This window comes from Ovis canadensis, chromosome 20 (assembly GCF_042477335.2).
Source record: "Ovis canadensis isolate MfBH-ARS-UI-01 breed Bighorn chromosome 20, ARS-UI_OviCan_v2, whole genome shotgun sequence".
Taxonomy (NCBI): Eukaryota; Metazoa; Chordata; class Mammalia; order Artiodactyla; family Bovidae; genus Ovis; species Ovis canadensis.
The window spans coordinates 44371576-44393737 of record NC_091264.1 but is presented as its reverse complement, the minus strand read 5'-3'; the positions used below and the strand labels follow the sequence as shown (position 1 = coordinate 44393737).

General features: G+C 44.5%; 1 protein-coding gene and 2 non-coding genes across 4 annotated transcripts; 1 reads left to right on the top strand and 2 right to left on the bottom strand.

Annotated features, from left to right (window-relative positions):
• Nucleotides 1–236: 236 nt before the first annotated feature.
• On the bottom strand, nt 237–15671 carry TRIM27 (tripartite motif containing 27). 2 transcript variants are annotated; one of them, XM_069563911.1, is made up of 8 exons: nt 14188–15671; nt 12923–13018; nt 11171–11401; nt 7402–7424; nt 5434–5549; nt 5282–5314; nt 3529–3555; nt 237–1880 (listed from the first exon to the last, which is right to left on the bottom strand). In XM_069563911.1, exons 1-8 carry the CDS (start codon nt 14605–14607, stop codon nt 1285–1287), a joined length of 1542 nt encoding a protein of 513 aa, XP_069420012.1. In that variant the 5' UTR covers nt 14608–15671; the 3' UTR covers nt 237–1284. The 2 variants fall into 2 exon arrangements, with proteins under 2 accessions (XP_069420012.1, XP_069420013.1); XM_069563912.1 differs by lacking the exon at nt 3529–3555.
• A 4628-nt stretch (nt 15672–20299) lies between these two features.
• TRNAL-CAA (transfer RNA leucine (anticodon CAA)) lies at nt 20300–20410 on the top strand. The gene is made up of 2 exons: nt 20300–20337; nt 20365–20410. It is a non-coding gene; the product is annotated as a tRNA-Leu (tRNA).
• Nucleotides 20411–20820: 410 nt separating this feature from the next.
• Nucleotides 20821–20892, bottom strand: TRNAQ-CUG (transfer RNA glutamine (anticodon CUG)). The gene has a single exon. It is a non-coding gene; the product is annotated as a tRNA-Gln (tRNA).
• Nucleotides 20893–22162: the final 1270 nt, after the last annotated feature.

The window sequence follows — 22162 nt, the reverse complement described above, 5'->3', positions numbered from 1 at the left end:
AGAACACTTTTCCAGAGACGTGACAGGATTAGCCAATACAAAGCTGTAGGCTATGGAAGTCCAACACTAGTTTCCAAGCACCAGTAGAAAGCAGTGACATGGTACTGTTTTTATCATCCAGTTGAAAGTAAAATACTGACCAGAATGAGATTCTCAAACCATAGAGGTTAATAGTGTTGATTTCCTCCAATATCTATGAACCCAGTCCTACCAAGACCCAGAAAATAACAACAGTGTAAACAACATCCATACTCACTTTATTTTTAAACAGAGGAGCATGTACCCAAAGAAAGAGAAGACTAAGAACCATCATGGGGGCTTGTGCTAAGTGATCTGCCATGGCTTTCTGACCTCAGAATGCCTCGTGATCCAATGGCCATAGGGATGGAATAGCCCCTTGATGGTACACACATCAGAAAGGTAAACTCCCTCTTCCCTTGAAATAGAAGGGAGAAATGGAGACAAGTCAATGAATCCCCTGGAATATTGCCCCAGAATCCTTCCAGGGATAGGGTATGACTGACCATCAGTCCACAAATGGAAGTGGGATGGGAGGTAGGAACAATGAGTGGTGTTGAGCAGAAAATAATCCCGGATGATGTGCATCCAGGACTAGGATACACTTTTCATTAGAATGAAGGGAGCTGACAAAGCCCTCAAAAAGATAGAGGCAAAGAGCACATTGATTAGAATATTATCTCCTAACAGAGGTGGGGCTATTTCCCACCATTACTGTAAAATAACTGTAACTAATCAAAACACATACAGGCCTCTTTAATGGAGTTAATAAAACTACAGCAGATTGGGAATCAGGGGTAGAGGTACTAATCCCAAAGGAAAAACTGGGACAAAGGGATCCATGCTGACAGGACTTTAGTCCAGCTGTGGGTTCTCAGAAAGAAGCCCTGGTTCAGAAACGACAGCAAATACCCATGATCACTATATGGGGCTGAGCCCAGGTGTAAGAATCTTGAATGGCTCTCCTAACCCAAGATTATCCATATTCTTTATCCCCTCCAGTAATGTATAAGACCAAGAAGTGTGGAACACTGGAGGTGGACATCTGGTTTTTATTTCTGGGCAATCTCGATAACTTATTACATCTCACAATTTTCATGGGAAGGGGGGGATGGCAGAGAACACAGACATCCTGTCTTGCACTGCAGGGCACGGAAAGTGGTAAGAACATCCAGCTGTGATGGGCAGGAAGTGGCAAGGCAACAAGATGCCTCATGCCTGGGGTGGGAGTACAGCCAGCAGCCCTTCTGGCCTGAGTTCACCTCCTCAAGGGGAGGTCTCCATGGAATGACCATGATTCCCAACATGGCCAGAAAACCCATCGATGCCACTCATGGGGCAGATGATCAGAGGAGCTGCGCTCTTCCCTCCAGAGTAACTCAGACTGAAGTAGGGCCGGACAGGCCCACAGAAGGTAGCATGAGAGAAAGTAAAGGTGTGACACCTCTCTGTCACGTTGTAGAAGGAGACCTCGCCAGCATCATAGTCCAAGAAAATCCCCACCCGTTGGAGAGGGGTCCGCAGGGGGAGGGCAGTCATTGGGGAGGTGAGAGCCCAGTATTCTTTCCCATACCACAAGGACACTGCCCAGAATCCATTCTGGGGGGCTGAGGTTACCCCACCTTTTCTGCACACTGAGTCTTCACAGACACCTATGGTCCACTTGGCTTTATCTCCCACCTCTACCTCCCAATAGTGTCTCCCAGCGATGAAGCATGGAGAGCCCAAGACACAGGGAAACAGATTGAACCGCTCAGGGTTGTCAGGCAGGTCCTGCTGGAGGTAACTGTACCGCACTTGCCGCAGGTTATCAGAGAGGATCAGGCTGGGGTAGGCTGTGTCTGGGTCCAGAGTCACATCCACTGCAGAGAAATACAGGGGCAGAGGAGGATTAGCCAAGCACCAGGACAGCCCACTCTGAACACTCAGCTTTTCTCCTATCCCTGAGAAGAGAGTAAGAGCTCTCCAGCAAAGACACATTCATTTTATACATTTAAGTCCACCCTGAAGCTGACATTCCCAAAATTACTGTTTGGATTAGGTAGTTATCTCATTTAGCTAGGATATACTGGAAGTACTGAAATTTTTACCTTGCTTTTCCACATTTTAAACCACAATATCCGTTATAAGCTGAATTTAAGGTTTTCTTATGTGTATGTCCAACCCCTTAATCCGAAAGCCACAGGGTCCAGAAGTTTACAGTATTTAGACAGAGAGGGTGTGGTGTAGCACTCTACAACCAATACTAACAGATCTGCTGTGAAACATATGGATATTCACATTATATCAGATAAAGACACTAAATAGTGCCACATGCATCTGACAATCGTGGTGGTTTCCAGTTTTAAAATCACTGACATATTCTCTCACTTGTTCTTCTTATCTTGTTCAGAAGGAAGATTCCCTAACATTATCTCTCTGAACCATAGTTCAGGTAGGCTGACTGTCTCCCACAAAAGGCTCATGACAACTGGTGGAGGTGACCAAGAACCTCAGAGGCGTGGTTCGTGGTTCAACAATGTGTTCACAACAGTTCCCATTTATTCCCTCAAGTCATGGGTAGACCTCATACCTCCAACCAGACATTTAGCTCCAAGGGTAGGTCAGTGCCTTATGCTCTTTGGTTCCCTCTACTGTACCCTGTGCAATATTAGGAAATGTAAGACATAAGCAACATATTCAATCTTGAAAGAATTAAATATGGATCACAACCAGGGGACATTAATGAAAGAAGACCCATTGTTTGTAGAGTCCCTCTGTTCATGATGAAGAAGGAAATGGCAACTTGTTCCAGTATTCTTGCCTGGAGAATCCCATGGATGGAAGAGCCCAGCGAGCCCCAGTCCATGCGGTCACAAAGAGGTGGACACGACTGAGCAACTAACACACATGTTGTTTGTCCATGAAGAAGATCCCATGAAATAGAAGGTGGTCATGTGAATACAAACCTCAGATGAGTTTGAGATCATAGATTTACCCAGTCTGTGAACCTCAGGTGAAGGTGACTGTCAAGGGGAGGGAGAGTTTCAACTCTAGATCTCAGACAGAGAAGGGATGACTCCAGATTTTTCCTAGACTTTCCCTAGCTCTCAGAATAAGAGGCAAGCTCAATCTTTTTAGAACAATGCTTTTGTAAACCACACACTGCCCAAGGCTGGGTGGGCACAGCAGTGGACCAGTGTACCAGCAGTGGCAGTGCGCTAATTTTTGGAAACTGTAGTCTCAACTCTATAATCCTTCCTAGCACCTGAATTCAATTTCCTCCTCTTTCAAAGGTCCATGGGTTCAGATGTGAGGCCTTTTAGGAAGCAAATATTACAAACACATAGAAATAACAAATTTTTTGTGATTATTATCATTTTTTAAAAAATAAATGTAACCTAAAGGATTCAAATTAAGGCACTTTCCAAAATCATTCACAATAATAGTGAATGATAGTTAGTGAATAGTAGTTAGGTTGATAAGGATTTTTACTCCTTTTTCCAAATGGTTTTGTCTCCTGTCACCCACCTGAGTATAACTGGGCCTCTCTCAATTCTGAAAAAAAAAAAAAAACAAAAGAGAAAAGAAGTTATGGAAGTTATCTGAATATTTCTAGGACGTACCCAACAGAAGGAGCTTTAGGAGTCATCATAAAGCAATGGTTTCCATTAGAACTCCTGCTGTCAGTCCTGCATTAATTTTTTCATATAGCGTTAAGACTCCATCTTCCAGCCAAGAGCTCAAAGGGAAGAGGGGTTGGGAACTTTGAGCATAAAGATAACACAAGCTTAACACTGGAAGCATATGGGGTCAAACTGAGCCAAGATTAAGGATTCCACTCCTCAGTGGGTCAGCTGGCTCTGCAGGGAGAGACATGGTTCTAAGTCCACATCACACATAACTCTTGGATTCATAAGCTACCTGTTCTAGGGGATGTGTGGTTCAAGTGACACCAAGCTTGCCCCTACCAAGCTGGGGCAAACTATACCATTTGCAGCAAAATGCATTTATAGTTGACAAAGCATTTTCACAGGTATGTTCTCAATGGGCTGCTTAAGTGCAGGAGAAGAGCAGGAAAAATAAAGGAGAGTCAGATCAAGGAATGTCATGTCTGAGCTAACCACTTGTGGTATTAAATGGAGTTTCTCCTTGTTCTGCTTGTGAGCATTCCCTAAATCCATGTTGCCAGATGTGAAAAACGTATGTATCTGAAAAGATGCCATGCAAATAAAGTTTTAGCACATATAGGAAATTATAAAAATTATGTAGATTTGTAATTTATAGTAAATATGAAGTGAATATGTACATATAAGGGTTTCAGATTCTATCAAGCTGCCTAGGAATTTCAGCATTTTGTACACAGCCATATGGGCTAAGGCTTCCCTGGCGGCTCAGTGGTAAAGAATCTACCTGCAATGCAGAAGCTGCAGGTTCAGTCCCTGGATGGGGAAGATCCCCTGGAGGAGGGCATAGCAACCCACTCTTGTCCTGAGAACCCCAGGGACAGAGGAGCCTGGCAGGCAACAGTCCATTGGATCACAAAGAGTCAGATATGACTGAAGTGACTTAGCACGCACGCATATGTGTTATATGCTTATAAGTTACTATGAGCAGAAGATGTTATATTTGAAGAGTGCCCCTTAAATACCTAGAACACTTTATTTAATAAATATACATGAAGGTTCCCTTCTAGAACGCTTCAGAAATTGTACGTAAACCTAATCCTTACAGCCTTGTGAGGTAAGAGCTATCAGAATGATAGCTTATCATTCTGTGTAGAATGTAGAATGCTTATCAGGTGGCAGAGGTGGGCCCAGGACCCAGGCAGCCAGACTCCTGAACCCCTGTTCCTACCCAGGTTCCTGCCCTCGAGGTGTTGCCTCAACCAGCGATGCTCAATTCTTCCTCCTCCTGGTCAGTACCAGTGCCCATATGCAGCAGAAACTCGATAAATAACTACAAATACTAGCTCAAATGGAATATAGCTAGAATAGTTTCTCTTGATTCTCTTTCTCAATTAAAAATAATCGAATTAATTCTGCATTAATTGTTGGATTGTATATTTTCCTCTTCCATTAATGTAGATTGAAAAATAAGTGTATTTAGTTAAAAGACTTCAAATTGAAACAAGAGGCTATTAATTGAAAAAATTAACAAAGCCAAAAGAAAGATGTGAAATATCGGGGAATCCGGCCATTTCCCATTTTCCCATACTCTGGTGCGGATGTTTATCTTTCCAGGAAACTTCAACATCAACAGTCCATTAAGTAGATAAATTTACCTTGGATTTTCTCCATATCTGACTGCATTTTTTCTATGGGGAGAAAAGAAGATATTCAGTTTGCATTCCATTATCTAGCTGGAAAACACTTCCTCTCAGGCAATACAGTTATTCAGAGCATAAACCCTCAGAGATCCCTCTTCTCACATTACCTGTGAACTGCTTCAGACTCTCAGTCAAGAACAGACACTTCTGAGCAAAAATGTGGATTTTCTCTTGCAGATCTGGAGGTGTGATCCAGGGTTCAGGAATCCTGATTCTTTCAGCCCTAAATTTAAAAAAATCCATGAGTGAATCTCTCACCCCCACCTCCACCCCAAACTTCTTTCAGGGTCTAGGACAAAGCCTGGGCTAAACGGGCCAGTCAGTGGATTGGTGGACAGTCTTTAATAGCAGCCAGTAGAGCCCTTCTCCTATTCTCTTCCTAGACTGTGATCCTCTGGACCAGAATAGGGGAGTCCTCTTACCTTCATATTCTCCCACAGCATTAGCTTCTGGCTTTTCAAATGGCATATGCCCTCAGAAAGATTCACTGAATTAAACTGAATATAAGCGAGACCTTGCCAGAAAGCACTAGATTCCATGATCAAGTCCTTGGTATTCATGGTGGGCAATGACCCATAACCCTCAGGTTCCCAAATATGGCAAGAATGACATTTTCAGACAGATGGGTACTCTCTGGACAATATCCAGTTACCCATCAACCCCCTCAAAGGGTCTGTGGCAAACACTGCTAATCACATGCCCAATATCCCTTCTCTCACCTTCCAAATTTTACTGGGTTCATGCCTGCCTAGTCTGAATTGTGACTATGTGACTAAGCTCTGGCCAATGAAAGCTAAGAAGTATCTTGCACTAATTTGAGAAGTCTGCTTAAAAAGGAATGCAATGTGACTTATCTCTTTCCTGCTGGTTAGCGTTCTAGGAAGTTTCTTGGGCTGTAATAATGAGGAGCATAGCTTATGTATGGCAGAAGAGTAAATGGAAAGAAACCTGAGTCTGATGATAAACACTGGAGCCACCAAACCAGCCCTGGGCTAGCTATCTGCACATTTCTTTAATGGTGGCAAAATGTTTTAGTTATATTTAAGTCAAGTCAAAGATTAAGTCAAAAAATTTTCAGAGTCAAACCCAAACTTAACGTTCACAGATGCTAGAACCTAAAGGATCTATCTCTGTGTTAGTTCAGAACTAGACTGACATCAAAAAGTAAAAGCAGCAAGTGAGGGCAGTATTTGTTAGGGCCACTTGGCAGGGACTAGTACAAGTTCTAGCTCAATACCATCCCATGTCAGCAGCCCTCAAAAAGCTCAGCTCTATCAATAATTCTATTCACATGGCCCTTCTAGCCCATCTCCTCTTCAAATGCTCTCACACAATCAAGCTGCACGTCCTCTGAAGGGTTTTTACACTTCAGGGTTTTACTTAGCTTTAAAGTTCAGTTTCCTCAGTCAGGCTTTACCCCAGTAGGCATTCCTACAACAAACATAATATTCCCCAAGGTCTATCCCATCTGTCCTTGCCATCCAACACTGAAAACACAATTTAATTGTGGCTTCTTGCCCATTCTGGGCTTTTCCCGCTTGGTCATGTTCCAACTCCCAGGGAGCTCTTCCTCACTGTCCATCTGATGATACAGTAGAGAAATAATAAAAACGAGAGCCAGAATCCAGGTAACTCATGACTCATCTCCGAGCTGGTCACACTTTTCTTAGCCTGTATTTTCCCCATTACAGAAAAAAGAGAGCTAGAAACAAAGACAGATAACAAAAGAGAAAGGATTCTGAAACAAAAACTATAAAATACCCTTGCACTTTGCCTGAGGCCCTGTGAGTCTCCACCCTCTCCATAGAAGTGTCCTCATAAACTACCAGCACCCTCCCAAGTGGGCCCCCTACTTCGCTCCTCACCCTCTTATTTGTCAATAATTCCTTAGTTTTACTGAGAAGAGCTGCAGTCCATCTAGTTCTCTGCACACTAGTGACTCAGTTCGGGGACAGACAGGATATGTCTCAAACTTGGTAAGATGTCCTCAGGCTCTGGGCTCCTTCCAGAGTTTCTAAGTATGAGGGGAAGTCTACTCAGGCTTGATTTAGCACTGGGGAAAGAGAAAACTGTACCTGCTCAATGTGTCCCCGATGTCCTATAAGAGAAAGGAAAATGAAAACCATGAGAAATCATTTATAATGTCAGTTTTCTCTCATAGATGTTTGTTAGAAACTGAGCTGCAGGCTGGCCCTCCTGGGAGAAACCAGGGAGACAAGGAGCACACACTGTGTAAAACCTAGGCAGAAGAAACTGGGATACACACTATTTGCTATTCCAGCACCTTCCTGCATTCCCTTCCTGCACCCTGGTCAAAGATCTCAAGGTTTCAAATTTACTAACTCAAGCATCTCACTCTTGGACCACAACTGCCTACCTGCCTGCCCAGCTTGCTTTCTTTGACCTATTATTGTGTGTGCACACGTGATAAGTTGCTTCAGTTGTGTCCGACTCTTTGTGACCCTATGGACTGTAGCCTGCCAGGCTCCCCTGGCAATGGAATTCTCCAGGCAAGAGTACTGGAGTGGGTTGCCATTTCCTCCTCCAGGGGATCTTCCCAACCCAGGGATCAAACCCATGTCTCCTGCACAGGCAGGCTGATTCTTTACCACTGAGCTACCAGGGAAGGCCCCAATATTGCCTTAATACAGGCTAATTATTTTAAAAATATCTCTCCACTTGTGTTTCCCAGGTATTGTCCCATGATTAAATTCAAGCTTACATTGTGTCTCCTTCTAAAGACACTTGCTATTTACTTTCCCTTTATAGGTGGTATGTTATAGCTACTATTTTTCCTTTTGTAATTAAAAAGTAATCTCAAAGTGACACTTTGAAATTAACATTCCAGCCCTTATTGAACTCCCCCTCGGATTTAGCATCTGTAGATAATTATTGTCTAAATTACCTTTCACCATGATAGCTGCCAAATGATCATTTTCTTGCCTCAAAATTCCTTGTACATTACTTAGTCAACAGTCTACTGGAAGGAAGACTTTCCCCTAATTTATTATTAGTATGGAACCATCAATTCCTACTTTATTCAATGGGTTATAACTCATCACTATTCTTAACAATTTCGGCGCTCAAAAAATCTGAGACTTGGTCAGAGAATCTGTCACTTTTTTCCTATCTCTTCTCATCTCATTCTCCAAATTATTATCTGGTTTATCATTCCAGTGTTTACCTTGCAAATACCTACAGATACATGTATTTTCTAATTATCTCTTCTTTCTTACACAAAAAGCATAATCTATATTTTGCACTTTGATTTTTTTCACTTCCCAATACATTATAGAAACTCCTCTATATCAGTTATATCATAGGTATCTTCCTTTTTCTTTTTTTATAGTTGCATAACATTCCTCTGTGTGTGTGTGTCCATACGTTAAAATACAGTTAGACAACAGTGGCCATCTTGCCCTGTTCCTGACCTTAGTGGGAATGTTCTCCTTCTCCACGTTAAGATTCAGTTTACTTTTCAAATGACTTCTACCATGACTACTCTCCCCCATGGAGTCCACAACTTGCCCTCTTCTTTCTCTACTTTTCTTTATCATCCAGTTTTGATTTCATGGTCCATGTGTTCAGAAATATTCTCACAAATACCTTAAAAAAATAAGCAAACCCATGGTTGCCACTGGGTAGAATGGGATGAGGAGTGACTGTTTAATGGGGACAAGGTCTCCTTCTGAGATGATGAATGTGTTCTGGAACTATACAGCTATGATGGTTGGATAACATTACATTTACTAAATGTACCAAGTTGTACACTTTGAAATGGTTAAAACAGTTAATTTATGTTATGTATATTTTATCCTAATCAAAAAGCCAGAACAGGGGGAGTTCCCTGACCGGTTCAGTGGTTAGGATTTTGTGCTTTCACTGCCATGGGCCCAGGTTCAATCCCTGGTCAAGGAACTAAGATCCTACAAATAGTGTGGCAAGGCCAAAAACAAACAAAAAAAACCCCTCACATCTTGCAAAGTCCTAACCCTGGATGAACCCAACTACCAGCTTTCCCTAGGCCTGGAACCAGAACAGTCACAATCATAGAAAGCAAAGCCGGGACGGGAAAAAGTCACACACCTGGACAGACAAATTCTGATATAAACTGACGTTCACTGACCAAATAACTCGACTATGTCTTGCGAACCAATTTGCTTTCCCATACTCTGAAACAATAATTCCAGAACTTTCCCACAATCCTCAAACTCATTATTTTCTCTAACCCCTGCACAATGGCAGCCAAAGAGGATAGAAGCCAAGACGTTTTTGCTACCAATCCTCACAACCTGCTGCATCTACCTGTCCCCACCCTCCTTTCTTCTTATACAACAGAGGATATTTCAAAGCTAAGTCCCTCCTACATGCTTCAGTTACCCTTCCTTCTGCCTTCTCAGAAACAGCACATCAGAGATGAGTTCATCCTTAGAGCTTCAGTAAATTTTCTTCACCTGAATCTTTACAACAGATGCTCCTCTCCACATTTTTTTTAAAGATATCTTTAACTGGTTTCTTTAAGCATCCTCTTCCCATAAAGCCCCACAATTCTACCTCATCTCCAAGTATTTTCTTTTTATCTCTTTCTCAGCCTTATTTATTGAAATAGTCATTTACTCTCGCAGCTTCCATTCACTCGGTCAATACAACTTCTCCTCACGTGGTTCCTGCCCAGACTGCTCCACTCGGGCAGCTCTACAAAAGTTTATCAAGGATGGTCATGTTTTAAACCAAATGGGTCTCAGCCTTCATATTATTTCACCTCAACTGCATTAGACTCTGTTGTCCACTGCCTCCTTCCAGAAACATTCTTCCCCCCTGATCACATATTGCCTCTCTGGTAAACTATTCCCCCTGCAAGCTCTTCCTTCTCTAACAATTAAATATTGGTGTTCATTAAGCTCAAGATTAAGCCTTCTCTTTTTAATGTGAAGTAAGAGTTGTTGAACTTTTTCTAAGAAAAAGGCCATAGAGTCTCTGGCACAACTACTCAACTCTGGTGCAACAGAGAATACAAAACAAATAAATGGGCTATGTTCTAATAATAGTGTATGGACAATGAAGCTTGAATTTTATGCAATTTCACATATCACAAAATAACAAACATTCTTCTGATTTTTCTTCCCCAACTATTCAAAACTAAAAAGCACAATGAGCTCGCAGGACACACAAACACAGGTGGTGGCCCATAGTTTCTTGACCCTAAACCCATCAGCCCTTTTTTAATGGCAACACTGATGATAACTTGTTTGTTCACTTCTTTATCATATGATCTTGACATCAGAATTTAAATTTCAGGAGAGCTTATTTATCCACTTAATTCCAGTGCTTGACCCAGAACAGAAAATTCATATGCATTGAATGAACAAACAACAGACAAACAATCAGCTCATTTCCTGTGGTCTTGCTGAGCTGGGTCTACTGCAGCTTTATCACTCATACAACCAAGATTAAATCCCAAGACTGCTTGGGCTGACCACTTGTTATTTTGTGGTCGTCATAGTGCGCACATACATGTTACAAGTATAGGATACTGGGGTGAGGAGAATCTTTAAATGACATGTGGGCCAAATTCCTCATTACATGAGTAACTGAGTTCACTGAGGCCCAGAGAGGTCAAGAGCCTTGCCTGTGATCAGACCACTTATCAGTGCAGAACAGGCTTGAGCAGGACAGGTCTTCCTTTTGACCTTTCCACGACACGGTGCAACTGACTGACCCAAGCTGTGCCAACCAGGGCCTCTACTGTACATTTCCCTTCTAACATGCCCTTGCTACAATCAGAGTTTCAACAAGGGAGTAGGGGGCCCTGGATACTGCTTGGCAGAGGACTTTCAGTCTTACCTGCAGGAGCTCCCTGGTGGGTTGCTGCTGCTTCTCTTCCAGCTGGGCAATCAGGTTGCTGAGGTGGGAGATGTTGCAAGAGAACTGAGTGATGGCACCATTGATACTGTTGTAAATGGCCAAGTCTAGCTCCTCGAGACGGGCCAAAAGGCGGTACTCATGCTCCTTCAAGGAGTGATACAGCTGCTCAAACTCCCAAACAATCTTCTCCCTCTCCATCTGGGTCAGGCTCTGTGTAGACCACAGGGAAGGGCAGTGAAGAGAGGAAAGGCTGCTTCTAGAGCCCTTCACATTTCTCCCCTGTCTATCTACCCCAAGACCTCATTATTTCATCCCAGTATACAAGCATCTTGTTCACTCACTTATTCTTTTCCAATGTTTACTGACTGGATATACAATGGCAGAGAACTGAATTACCCCAGTGATAACCAAGGCAGTCTGAAAAAACAAACAAAAAAAACCACAGTCTCTGCTCTCAAGGAACTCAGTCAAGTGAGAGTCAGGTTCATGTGATACATGTCATCATGGCTAGTTAAGCACAACGAGGGTGACAGCATTCAGCAGAAGCTGATACAGTTCTCAGAAGCAGTGTTCACAAAGAGTCTTGAAGGATGACTAGAGGTTCACTTTATGGTCAAAGAACAGGAGAGCTTTCCAGGCAGAAGAAATGCCATGGACCAAAGAGTGGAAAGGCAAATGATGGAGTCTGGCTGGAGCACATGAGTGCTTGTGAAGACGGCAGATAAAGTAAGAGATGAGAAGCCTGGTAGGACTTCACTGCAAGTGGGAGCCATGAAAGACTGTCAGAGAAGTCACATGATCAGATGGGTGCCCTGTGGAGGATGGTTTGGAACATACAAGCAAAACTTCTACAACAATCCTCACATAATAACCTTGATTAGTTTCCTTAAACCTTTCACATGTAATCCATTCTCTCTATCTGGCCTTCTGTCTCACTGGCTTTGAGCACAATTCTCTACTGGCACAGTTTGTTTGCCAAAGGTTATCTGTCCTTCCTTCTCCACCACTTGTCCCACTGAGAGACTCCACAAAAGCTTATTTCAGAATAAAGGGTCAGCAAACTCCCGTGTTTACTCCCTTGGAATAAAAGTTTATTGGGAAACAGATCCACTCATTTAAATGGTGTCTTTAGCTGCTTTTGAGCTATGACAAGGGAGCTGACTGGTTGTGGTAGAGGTATAGGCCACAAAGCCAAAAATATTTACTCTCTAGTCCTTTACAGAAAGGTAAGGGACTATTTTTTCCAGAACAACCACCCTCTCCCCCAAATATCCCTACCACAAAGGCCTTGGGAAACTAGGAGAAGGGAACAAAGAGAAAAGTTCAGAATAGAATCATTGCCAAGAAAAAGAACATTCCAACAAGAAGCAACAGTCAAGTTTATGGAAAGCCACTGCCAGCATCTGTCTGCAGAACAATACAAAAGGCTGCTAACCAATGCTCAAGAATTTCACCAGGATCAACCCTGATCTGCACAAAGCTAGCAGATTAAACTTTTGCTAGGTCAGATCTCCAAGGGTTTAAAGTTGACTATTCCATCCTTTTCCCCCCAAATGTGGGAATCCCTTGGTTCTCCAGGTGAATTCCTAACTGCCATGTAAGGTTGTTCCACCCGTACCTATAAGTTCTGGGTGATCTGACTGCACAAGGTTAAGGGAAGTTTACAAGTCTTACAATATAAGAGAGTGACCAGAAGAACCGATATTATCTACGAATTCTCAGGAACCTCACCAAGAGCTCAGCTCGCGCCTGCTCTCCCTGTGCCCTTCGCCTCTTCTTTAAGTCTTTCACTCTTTTTAGGTGGTCCAGCTGGTTCTGGATTTGCTCCTGAAAAAGCAAAAACAGGTGTACAGCTCAAGATAAGGCAGGCCTTAGCAGTGTGACTCTTCTGCTTATCACCTGTGTAACCCACATTCATGATGCCAAGTTCTTGGTGAGAGCCTGTCCTTGGATCACACTGCCATCACTGTGGCACCACACCTCTCCTTTGGTAGTTTGTATCTTAAATGGTGGGTCACCTACCTGCCTTTGGAAGGATACCGCATGGCTTAGTGGAAAGGTGAATAAACTAGAAGGCTTTAGTTGTCGAGCTTTCAGGGACAGGTAAGGAGAGAAAAGGACTTAACTTCTCCTATTTTCCCTTGGTGTGACATGAACCAACACCACCTTCTCAACCTAATAGTGTTCGGTGTGAGTAAAATGGTATTTTTGAAAGCACCATAAATGTTCAGTGAATAATTTTGCATGAACATACTCACATTTACACATGTACATAATTGTGTGGATGTTCTCTGCAGTCCTCATACACAGATTATGTGCACACCTTGAATGTTGTCTTACAACTATTTTATATTTAATACTTTATTTCCATGCTATCGTTGAGCTGTACAAATCTGTTGGTGCACAAGGGGATCCACACAGCATTTTATTTCACTCAGTCTTCATTAAGTCTTATCTCCTATGAGTCGCACAGTGGTTAAATGACTTAGGCAGTAAGAAACTTGTTCTTTTCCGGGAGGTTCTAGAAGAGGACGGAGCACAGGGAAGTGCTGGGGGAAAGGAGAGGTGATGGGCATCTATTTGATGTGAATACAGCCGGGCAACGTCCGACTGTGTTTTGTCTGAGATCATCTAGGAGCCAACAGGAATGCGAGCGTCTCTGAAGCTTGTCGCTGCGTACGTGGTTTTACAGATATCTTATATACAGTCAAGAGGGGTCTCCATGGGCCGTCATGTATAATGTGCCCGTGAGAGGGTAAACACAGAGGCACATACGCAATGAGGGTGGGGAGACTTCTGGCTTCATCACCAGCTACAGGTTTTCCTCCCAAATCTGAGTGCCGAGGCTCTGGAGCGGACAGAGGAAATGACGGCTGTGAACCACACGTCCGGCTCAGCCATTTTCTAGGCGGAAAAAAGGAAGCCCCTTTGGCTCTCTCCTCCCTTTGTCCAACTCGCGCTCCGGCCCCTCCCCGGCCCGCGCGCCCGGCCCTCACCTTGAAGCCCTCCACCGCCTCCTCGAGCGGAAGCACGCTGTGGCCGCGGTGCTCGCGGGAGCGGTCGCACACCACGCAGATGGGCATCTGGTCCTCCTCGCAGTACAGCTTCAGGGGCTCGCGGTGTTTCTCGCACACGCCCATCTCGCCTCCGGGCCCCGACGGCCGCTCGGTGCGCAACTGCTTCACCAGCTGGGTCACGTTGGCCAGGTGCCGGTTGGGCCGCATGTGCCGCTGCGGGAAGGTCTCCCGGCACTGCGGGCACGACACATTGGTCTCCGCCGCGCCCCAGCAGCGGGCGAGGCAGGCGCAACAGATGTTGTGGCCGCAGTCGAGCATCATGGGCTCCACAAAGTACTGCAGGCACACGGGGCAAGTGGTCTCCTGCTGTAAGCACTCGGCCACGCTCCCGGAGGCCATGGCGCGGGCCCGCGGGGGCGAACGGGCATGGGCCCCGGTGCCCAGCCCAGCGCGGAGCCCAACTCGATTGCGCTCCCTCCCGTCCGCTGTTTCTGGGCGGTGCGGAAAGGCCAGCCGGGCTGACGGAGGGCGACGCCTCCCGGGCGGATCCCAGACGCGCCCGCGCGCTGGAACCGCGGGGTGGCCGGGCCGCTCCCTGAGCCGCTGCGCCGGGCGGAGGGAGTATGGGGGTACCGCGGCCCCACCGAGCCCAGCGACTATGTGAAGGGACAGCAAGATCGCCGCCGATCGGACTCCCGGAGCCGGGTGCTCAAAACGCGCAGGACAACGTGGCCGCGTCGGAGCCGATCCCAAGGGCCGCGCAGACCCCACCCCTGCGCGAGCGGAAGGGGCGGCCCGGGGGCGGGGCCTGGGCCGGACCTCCTTCGTGAGGCTGGAAATTGCGGCCTCAGGCCTGGACGGATTGTTTCACAGGGAACCCGGGAGGCCTCGCCGCCAGGGCGGGGGCGGAACGCGCCGGCGGAAGCTCCTTGGGTACGGGTCCTAGAGGCAGGCGGTGTCCACGGGGTGCGGCGGGGTCAGGATAACCCCTGCCTGCACGCTCCGGGCGCCCCCGCCGAGCCTTGGGCCTTGGGCCTGGATCCCGGGTCTTTTGTTGGGTTTCTTCTCTGGTGCTCAGGCCTCTGCCGCGGCGAGAGAAAGCTGGCTTTGTGTTGGTGTGGGAAGAAGACACATCTGGCTTCCCCGGTAGGCCAGAGGGCAGGGAGTAGCCGACTCAGCCCCACCCAGTCTGTGAGGAACTTTATCAAACAACCCCATTGACGGGCGCTCGCAGTTGTGTTTCGTAAAAGAAAGGCTTAATTATTAGATGAAAACATTTCTGTGACAGAAACAGGCAAGCCCAGTTCTGCTACTTCCTACTGTGCCTAAGCAAAGTGGTCTACCATTCTGAGCTTCAGTTTCCTGTCTGGTGAAACGGGAGTAATTATACCCCAGCTCCGTACAACTTTTTAACCCTAAGGAGGTTTACCATTAAAATAATAAAATACCCACTGCCTAGAACTACTAAATAGAACTTAAACATGCTTGCTCATTAATAAAACACCTAGTGCCTAGAGCTGTACTGAATAGAACTAAACAGGCCTGCTCCTTCCCGAAGTATAGGGGGAATGATAATCCTGTGAGTAACACAGGCTGTTTTCATTATCCAACAAACTTATAAAATTTTTGCGTTGTTCGCCCATCCCTACTTTGGTGTTTCCTGTTTTCCTTTGCTATTTTCTCGATATTGTCCTTCATCCTCTAAACTTAATTGAATTTGGACAGCCTTGCCTGTGTTTATTTTAATTTCCATTACTATAGTTTGAACTAAGTGATTTCAACAATGTCAGTTTACAAATCTTTTTTAAATGAGTTAGTAACTGGTTGAATGTGACCTATTCCACCAGTTTCCTTGTTTATACTCTTTTTCTCTAACCTATTTACACAATGTTTCAAAGAAACAGATCCGATACTTCAGTAACTCTGTGAGGACAGAGACTTCTCTCCAGACCTCCTGGATTGCTGTTATGCCTTGTATGTAATTATATGAAAGGATTTCAATATTTATTGGATTATTAGACTAAAAATTAACTTAATGACTCCAGGGTCACATTCTATGCATACTTCTTATCTTCATCACAGTTGTTCAGTTGCTAAGTCATGTCTGACTCTTTTCAACGCCATGGACTTCAGCACACCTGGTTTCCCTTTCCTTCAGTATCTCCTGGAGTTTGCTCAAATTCATGTCCATTGAGTCCGTGATGCCATTCAACCATCACATCCTCTGTTGCCCCCTTCTCCTGCCCTCAATCTTGCCCAGCATCAGGTCTCTTCCAGTGAGTCAGCTCTTCACATCAAGTGGCCGAAATATTTGAGCTTCAGGTTCAGCATCAGTCTTTCCAGTGAATATTCAGGATTGATTTCCTTTAGGATTGACTGGTTTGATCTCCTTGCTGTCCAAGGGACTCTCAAGAGTCTTCCCCAGCACCACAATTCAAAAGCATCAGTTCTTCCTGTAGTTCAGTTCAGTCGCTCAGTCGTGTCCGACTCTCTGCGACCTCATGGACTGCAGCATGCCAGGCCTCCCTGTCCATCACCAACTCCCGGAGTTTACACACTCATGTCCATTGAGTTGGGTAAGAGCATTAATAAGTAAACTATTGGGAGGGTATTGGCAAACTGTAAGAGAATCTGATTTGGAATGTTTAGGAGTAAATACGTGGAAGAAAATTTGGACAGACAGTACGGATAAATTTGGTTAGATAAAATCATGAAAACAAAGCAATGGTGATAACATTGCTTGTGGAGGACAGACCCTGTATCTGGGGGGAGGTTCCACTGATGCTTTGCGAACACAGGAATGACAAATTGATGGTGCAGGTCATAGTAAGGCAATACCGACTAGGAGGACCCATCTAGAGACTAATGCAATAGTGACACAAGAGGACATTAGTAGAATAAGAGCTGATAAGGAACAGAGGAATGGGCAGGTAGGCTAGAAAAGAATCAGGATACACAGTGCCATTCTCCTCAGGTATTTCTAAGGAAAATGAAGGTGAAACAGGCAAGGAGGAGAGAGGCATCGTAAGAGCAATCAAGAGGTGTGTAGTAGTGAAGTATGCAGGAAATAGAGGAGAGTAAGACATTTGATAATGGAGAGGGATTTGGGGGTAGAGGATGAATTGGAAGATTGGGATTGACATATATACACCATTGATTCTATGTGAAAAATAGGCAATTAGTGAGAACCTACTGTATAGCATGGGGAACTCTGCTCAATACTCTGTGGTGACCTAAATGGAAAGGAAATCAGAAAAAGAGAGGATATATGTACATGTACAGCTGATTCACTTTGGTATACAGTAGAAACTAACACAACATTGTAAAGCAACTATACTCCAATAAAAACTTAGAAAAAAAGAAAGAGGGATTTGCTTGCACTTTGGAAAGCAATAGAAGTTCTCCTTTTCAACAAGTGTGGCTTTGTGGTTTTCCGACCATCTCCCAGCAACCCCACCAAAAGAACCCACAGGGCAAACTCTCAGAATGGACTACTATGGATCTAAAGGAGGACTGAGAATGGGGTGGGGGGAGATTTAAGAAATTTTTGAAGAATAATTGATTTGTACCAATTCTTCCTCTTATTCTTCCAGGTTGATGGGGAAGGAGAGATGACTTTTTCATTTAATAAGTACCTATTAAGAAATTATTATATATTGCACTCTGTTCATTAAAGCCCCAAATCTTCCTAACTCCTGCAAGGTGATGCTAGTATCATAATCTTCATTTTATGGCTGGGGAAATTGTTAACTTAATTGTCTAAGGTCACAGAGTCAGTGAATGACAGAACCAGGACTGGAATCTGGGTAGACCAGCTCCAGAGAGTAAGTTCTAACCGTTATAGTATGTGTCCTCTCTAGCTGTCCCAGGTATCTGCTAGACAATTAAAAAAAAAAATCCAATACCAGTATTGCTGTCATTTAGTTCTTTTAACAACATTCCCTGGTGTAGGTTATTGCTTTTAACAACCAGTGTGAAGGGTCCTAGATTAAAGAGCAATCTAAGACAAGATATAGGATAGGAGAATTCAAAGCATACTCAGGTAATGCTGATACTGAAAAATGTGATTCCTTTAGTCATTTTATTTTACTTTTTTTTTGCCATGCTCTGATGTGCAGTTTGTGGGATCTTGGTTCCCAGACCTGGCATTGAAAACATCAAGTCCTAACCACTGGACCACCATGGAATTCTCTAAATATGATTTTTTTTTTTGAATTGGCAATTAGCTTCCCCAAATTTAACTGTCTTCCATTTCCTGAGGATAAAATCTTTGGAGACATTGGGGAAGAAAGCTAATCTGACCCACTTTTTCAAACATCAAGACTTTGGGGGATTTCACTGAATGACTGGTAAATACCCTCTGCTTCCTGCCCTTATTAAGCTCACAGGCCACTGGGGCTAGGTGGGGGCAGGGATGGTTAGCTACCTCCAAGAGGGTTACCATCAGTTTCTTTCCTCTCCATATGCATAGTGACATTGTATCATTGAGAGTTGCAGTTCTATTCTCTTGAATCTGGACTTGCCTAGAATGCTCTGACCCACAGAGTATAGCAGAATGACTCTACATGATGCTGGGCTTGGCCTACAGAGGACTGACATCCTCTGTCTTGGACTCTTAAGAGTCTTTAGCTACCATGGAAGATGTTTGTATTAGTCTGCTCTGGCTTCTGTAACAAAACATCAGCCTGTGTGGTTCAAACAACAGAAATTAATTTTTTCAGTACATTTTCTGGAGCGTGTAAGTCCAAGGTCAAGATGTGAGCAAAGGCGATTTCTTCTAAGGTCCCTCTCCTTGGCTTGCAAGCAGTCACCTTCTGGTTCTCACACAGCCTTTCCTCTGTTGTCACTTTTCTAATGGTGTGTTTTGTTGTTTTTTGATTGGGTTAAGTGGCTTTATTAGAGAAAGCCAGGATTACAAAGGACTTAAGAGTTAGCCTTGGGGCCTTTCTTCTTGCCAAAGGTGGGCACAATATTGACAAAGCTCTGGTTATACTGCATATACTTCTTGGTCCAGCCCACCTTCTTTTTCTCTTGTTTGACCACCTTGGAATTCTAACCCAGCATCAGCCAGGGACCACGGACTTCACCTCTAAGCATTTGGCCGGCTACTTGTTGGGTGCTCAGAGCCTCCACCACACACTGGCCCAGGGTAGCCTCATCCTCTAGGAGCATCCCTGCCAGGGGGCACAACTTGAGTGATGTCCTTGAGGGAGGCTACACGAACTTAGATGGGTGACCGTCTCCTGGCCTGCCAATGCAGAAGATGCAAATTCTTGCCTGGAAGATCCCATGGACAGAGGAGGCTGGCTGGCTGGTCCATGCGGCCACAAAGAGTCAGATATGACTTAGAGACTAAACAACCACAACTCCTGGCCTGTCACCTCCAGTGTGTGTAGCTATTGGCCGAGGACAAAGAACTGTGAGTCGGTGACTAAACCGTGGGTACTGCTGCTACCATGAAGATGGAGCCGAGAAAGAGCTTTGTGTACCAAAGTTTTCAGGTTTGATGGATTCCAGTTTATCAACCTATTTTTTTTTTCTTTTTGGTTACTACTTCCTGTTTTTGGTTACTGGTTTCTGAAACTCACATCCACATCCAGTCTTCATGCTCAGGGTCTGTAAAAGCCACTCACCTTGCGTCTTTCTGATCTATACTAACCCACCAGTTTTCTCCCCATGTCTACACGGGCTCCATCGCTACTTCCCCGTTGAATTCCCGCCAGTTCGGTTGGTTTGCCAGGAACCTTCTCGCGAATAGAGCCTGCACTCTGCATCCTTTCTGGGAATGAGTAAAGGGAGTTCGCTCCTGTCCAGTCGGGGATCGGTCCCGGGTCATTAGGATCTTCCAGTTTAAACATCCTGGGGTTACGGGGAAGGGCAGAGGGAAGGAGAGAGAAGAAACGTCAAACCATATCCGGGATTCAGAGGTTCAGTCAAAGTTGCTGACTCTACCGAGAAAGAAGGTTTAGTTAACTTACAAGGATTCCCATTTTTTCCGGAGAAACAAACTACAAAAGAATTTAACAGCTCATGAGGAATGCACGTCCAGCGAATCTGAAAGTTTTATTTGTTTACCGAAAACAGTCAACCTGTCAGGATGGCCGAGTGGTCTAAGGCGCCAGACTCAAGCTCAAACAAGCTTCCTCTGACAGAGGTTTCTGGTCCCCGAATGGGGGCGTGGGTTCGAATCCCACTTCTGACAGACTTTTTCTCAACACTTTCTCAGCAATTGCATTCGTTCTTCTTTCTACTTTCCCCCTTTCAGCCCTAACGACTGACCCCTAATGAGGTCCGACCCTTTTCTTTTCCGTTGCTACTTATCATGGATCTCGTTTTTCTCTGTGCTCCGATTTGTCATGAAAGGCGCTTTTCACCGAACGCTCATTAACCTAGAGGCGTCCTGGCAGAAAAAGGAGCCTGACGGGAACGGAAAGACATGTACACAGACTCGGTGATTACAGACTGTCCTGAGCTCGCGGGCTATTGGGATCCTAGTCTCACGCCCTTTCTCACTGGCCGAACCTATCAAAAATTCAAAGTGCAGACACTGAAAGTAGCTTGATTCACTTTGTTAAGGGATTGGAACGTGAAAAAAAAAAAAAGAAATAGGGAAGGTTCCACCGAGATTTGAACTCGGATCGCTGGATTCAGAGTCCAGAGTGCTAACCATTACACCATGGAACCGCTCTTATTGACTTGATACACTGTCCATCTGATATTTCTTTGTGCTTTTTTTTCCCCTCTCCTTTTCCATTGAGGTATAGTTGATTTATAATGTTCGTTTCAGGTACACAGTATAGTGATCCAAAATCTTTATAGACTGTACTTCATTAAAAATTTTTCTATCACTGTGCTTTTTATTTATTTTTACCAACAGAGATGTATAAAAAACAATTTAAAATGAAATGTGCCACTTTAACCGAAAGCTCTGCTCTTCTTCCTAATTGATTTTTTCTTCTTTTTTAATTTATGGAGGCTTTTTTTTTTTTTTTTAAGAGAGGGATGGAAAATCTGCCACTTTTAAGCCGGAGGGCGATAGAGAAGCCAAACTCAAGGGTGGGAGGTTGTGGGAGGTTGTTTTCCCTGAGCCTTCTTCCCATATTTCTTTCCCTTGATGCCTGGGAAGGGCAGGATCCTGATCTGAGAAAGTGGTTACCTCTGGCGGTTTTGATTTTGCTTTTATTTCCAACACATGCCAAAAGCAAAGTGGATTTCCATCTTGCCCTTCAAAAGGGAAAAAAGAAAAATTAACATATATATTTTTTCTCTACAGCTTCGCTTTTCATTCTAGCATACCTGCAAATGCCTCCAGAGCAACCTCAAATTTCCTTGGTGCTTCCTGCTTAGGTGTAATTATGTGTTTGCCATTTTAAAATCTGTCCTTTCACTCTGAGATGCCTTAAGTACAGGACAGGTTCTCATTTCTCTTTGACACCCGATGGTTCTGGTCCATAGTATTAATAGAAACTTAATCTATAGCTTGTTGCATGCTGCTGCTGCTACTGATAAATCGCTTCAGTCGTGTCCGACTCTGTGCGACCCCATAGATGGCAGCCCACCAGGCTCCTCTGTTCCTGGGATTCTCCAGGCAAGAATACTGGAGTGGGTTGCTGTTTCCTTCTCCAATGCATGCATGCATGCTAAGTCACTTCAGTCATGTCTGACTCTGTGCGACCCTACGGACAGCAGCCCACCAGGCTCCTCCGTCCACAGGATTCTCTAGGCAAGAATATTGGAGTGGGTTGCCATTTCTTTCTCCGCTTGCTGCATGAACACATAGATTAAAGGATGAATCAATGAATGCATGCATGAATTAAAGAAGGAGTGAATAAATAGCCCGAGTCACACTTTTTTGGAGGAGTGTCTTTTTCCTTCTCTCCATAGGCTAAATCTGACAAGTCTAAAGGACATGATTGTGGCTTTTTGCCAAGTGGAGGGTTCCTTTCCAGGTTCT

Coding starts and splice junctions, on each gene's coding strand:
- TRIM27 (XM_069563911.1), bottom strand. CDS start 14,607: ATGGCCTCCGGGAGCGTGGCCGAGTGCTTACAGCAGGAGACCACTTGC. Junction 5,550..7,401: donor ATCGGGGACACATTGAGCAG/GTACAGTTTTCT, acceptor TTTTAAATTTAG/GGCTGAAAGAATCAGGATTC. Junction 5,315..5,433: donor GAGTCTGAAGCAGTTCACAG/GTAATGTGAGAA, acceptor TTCTCCCCATAG/AAAAAATGCAGTCAGATATG.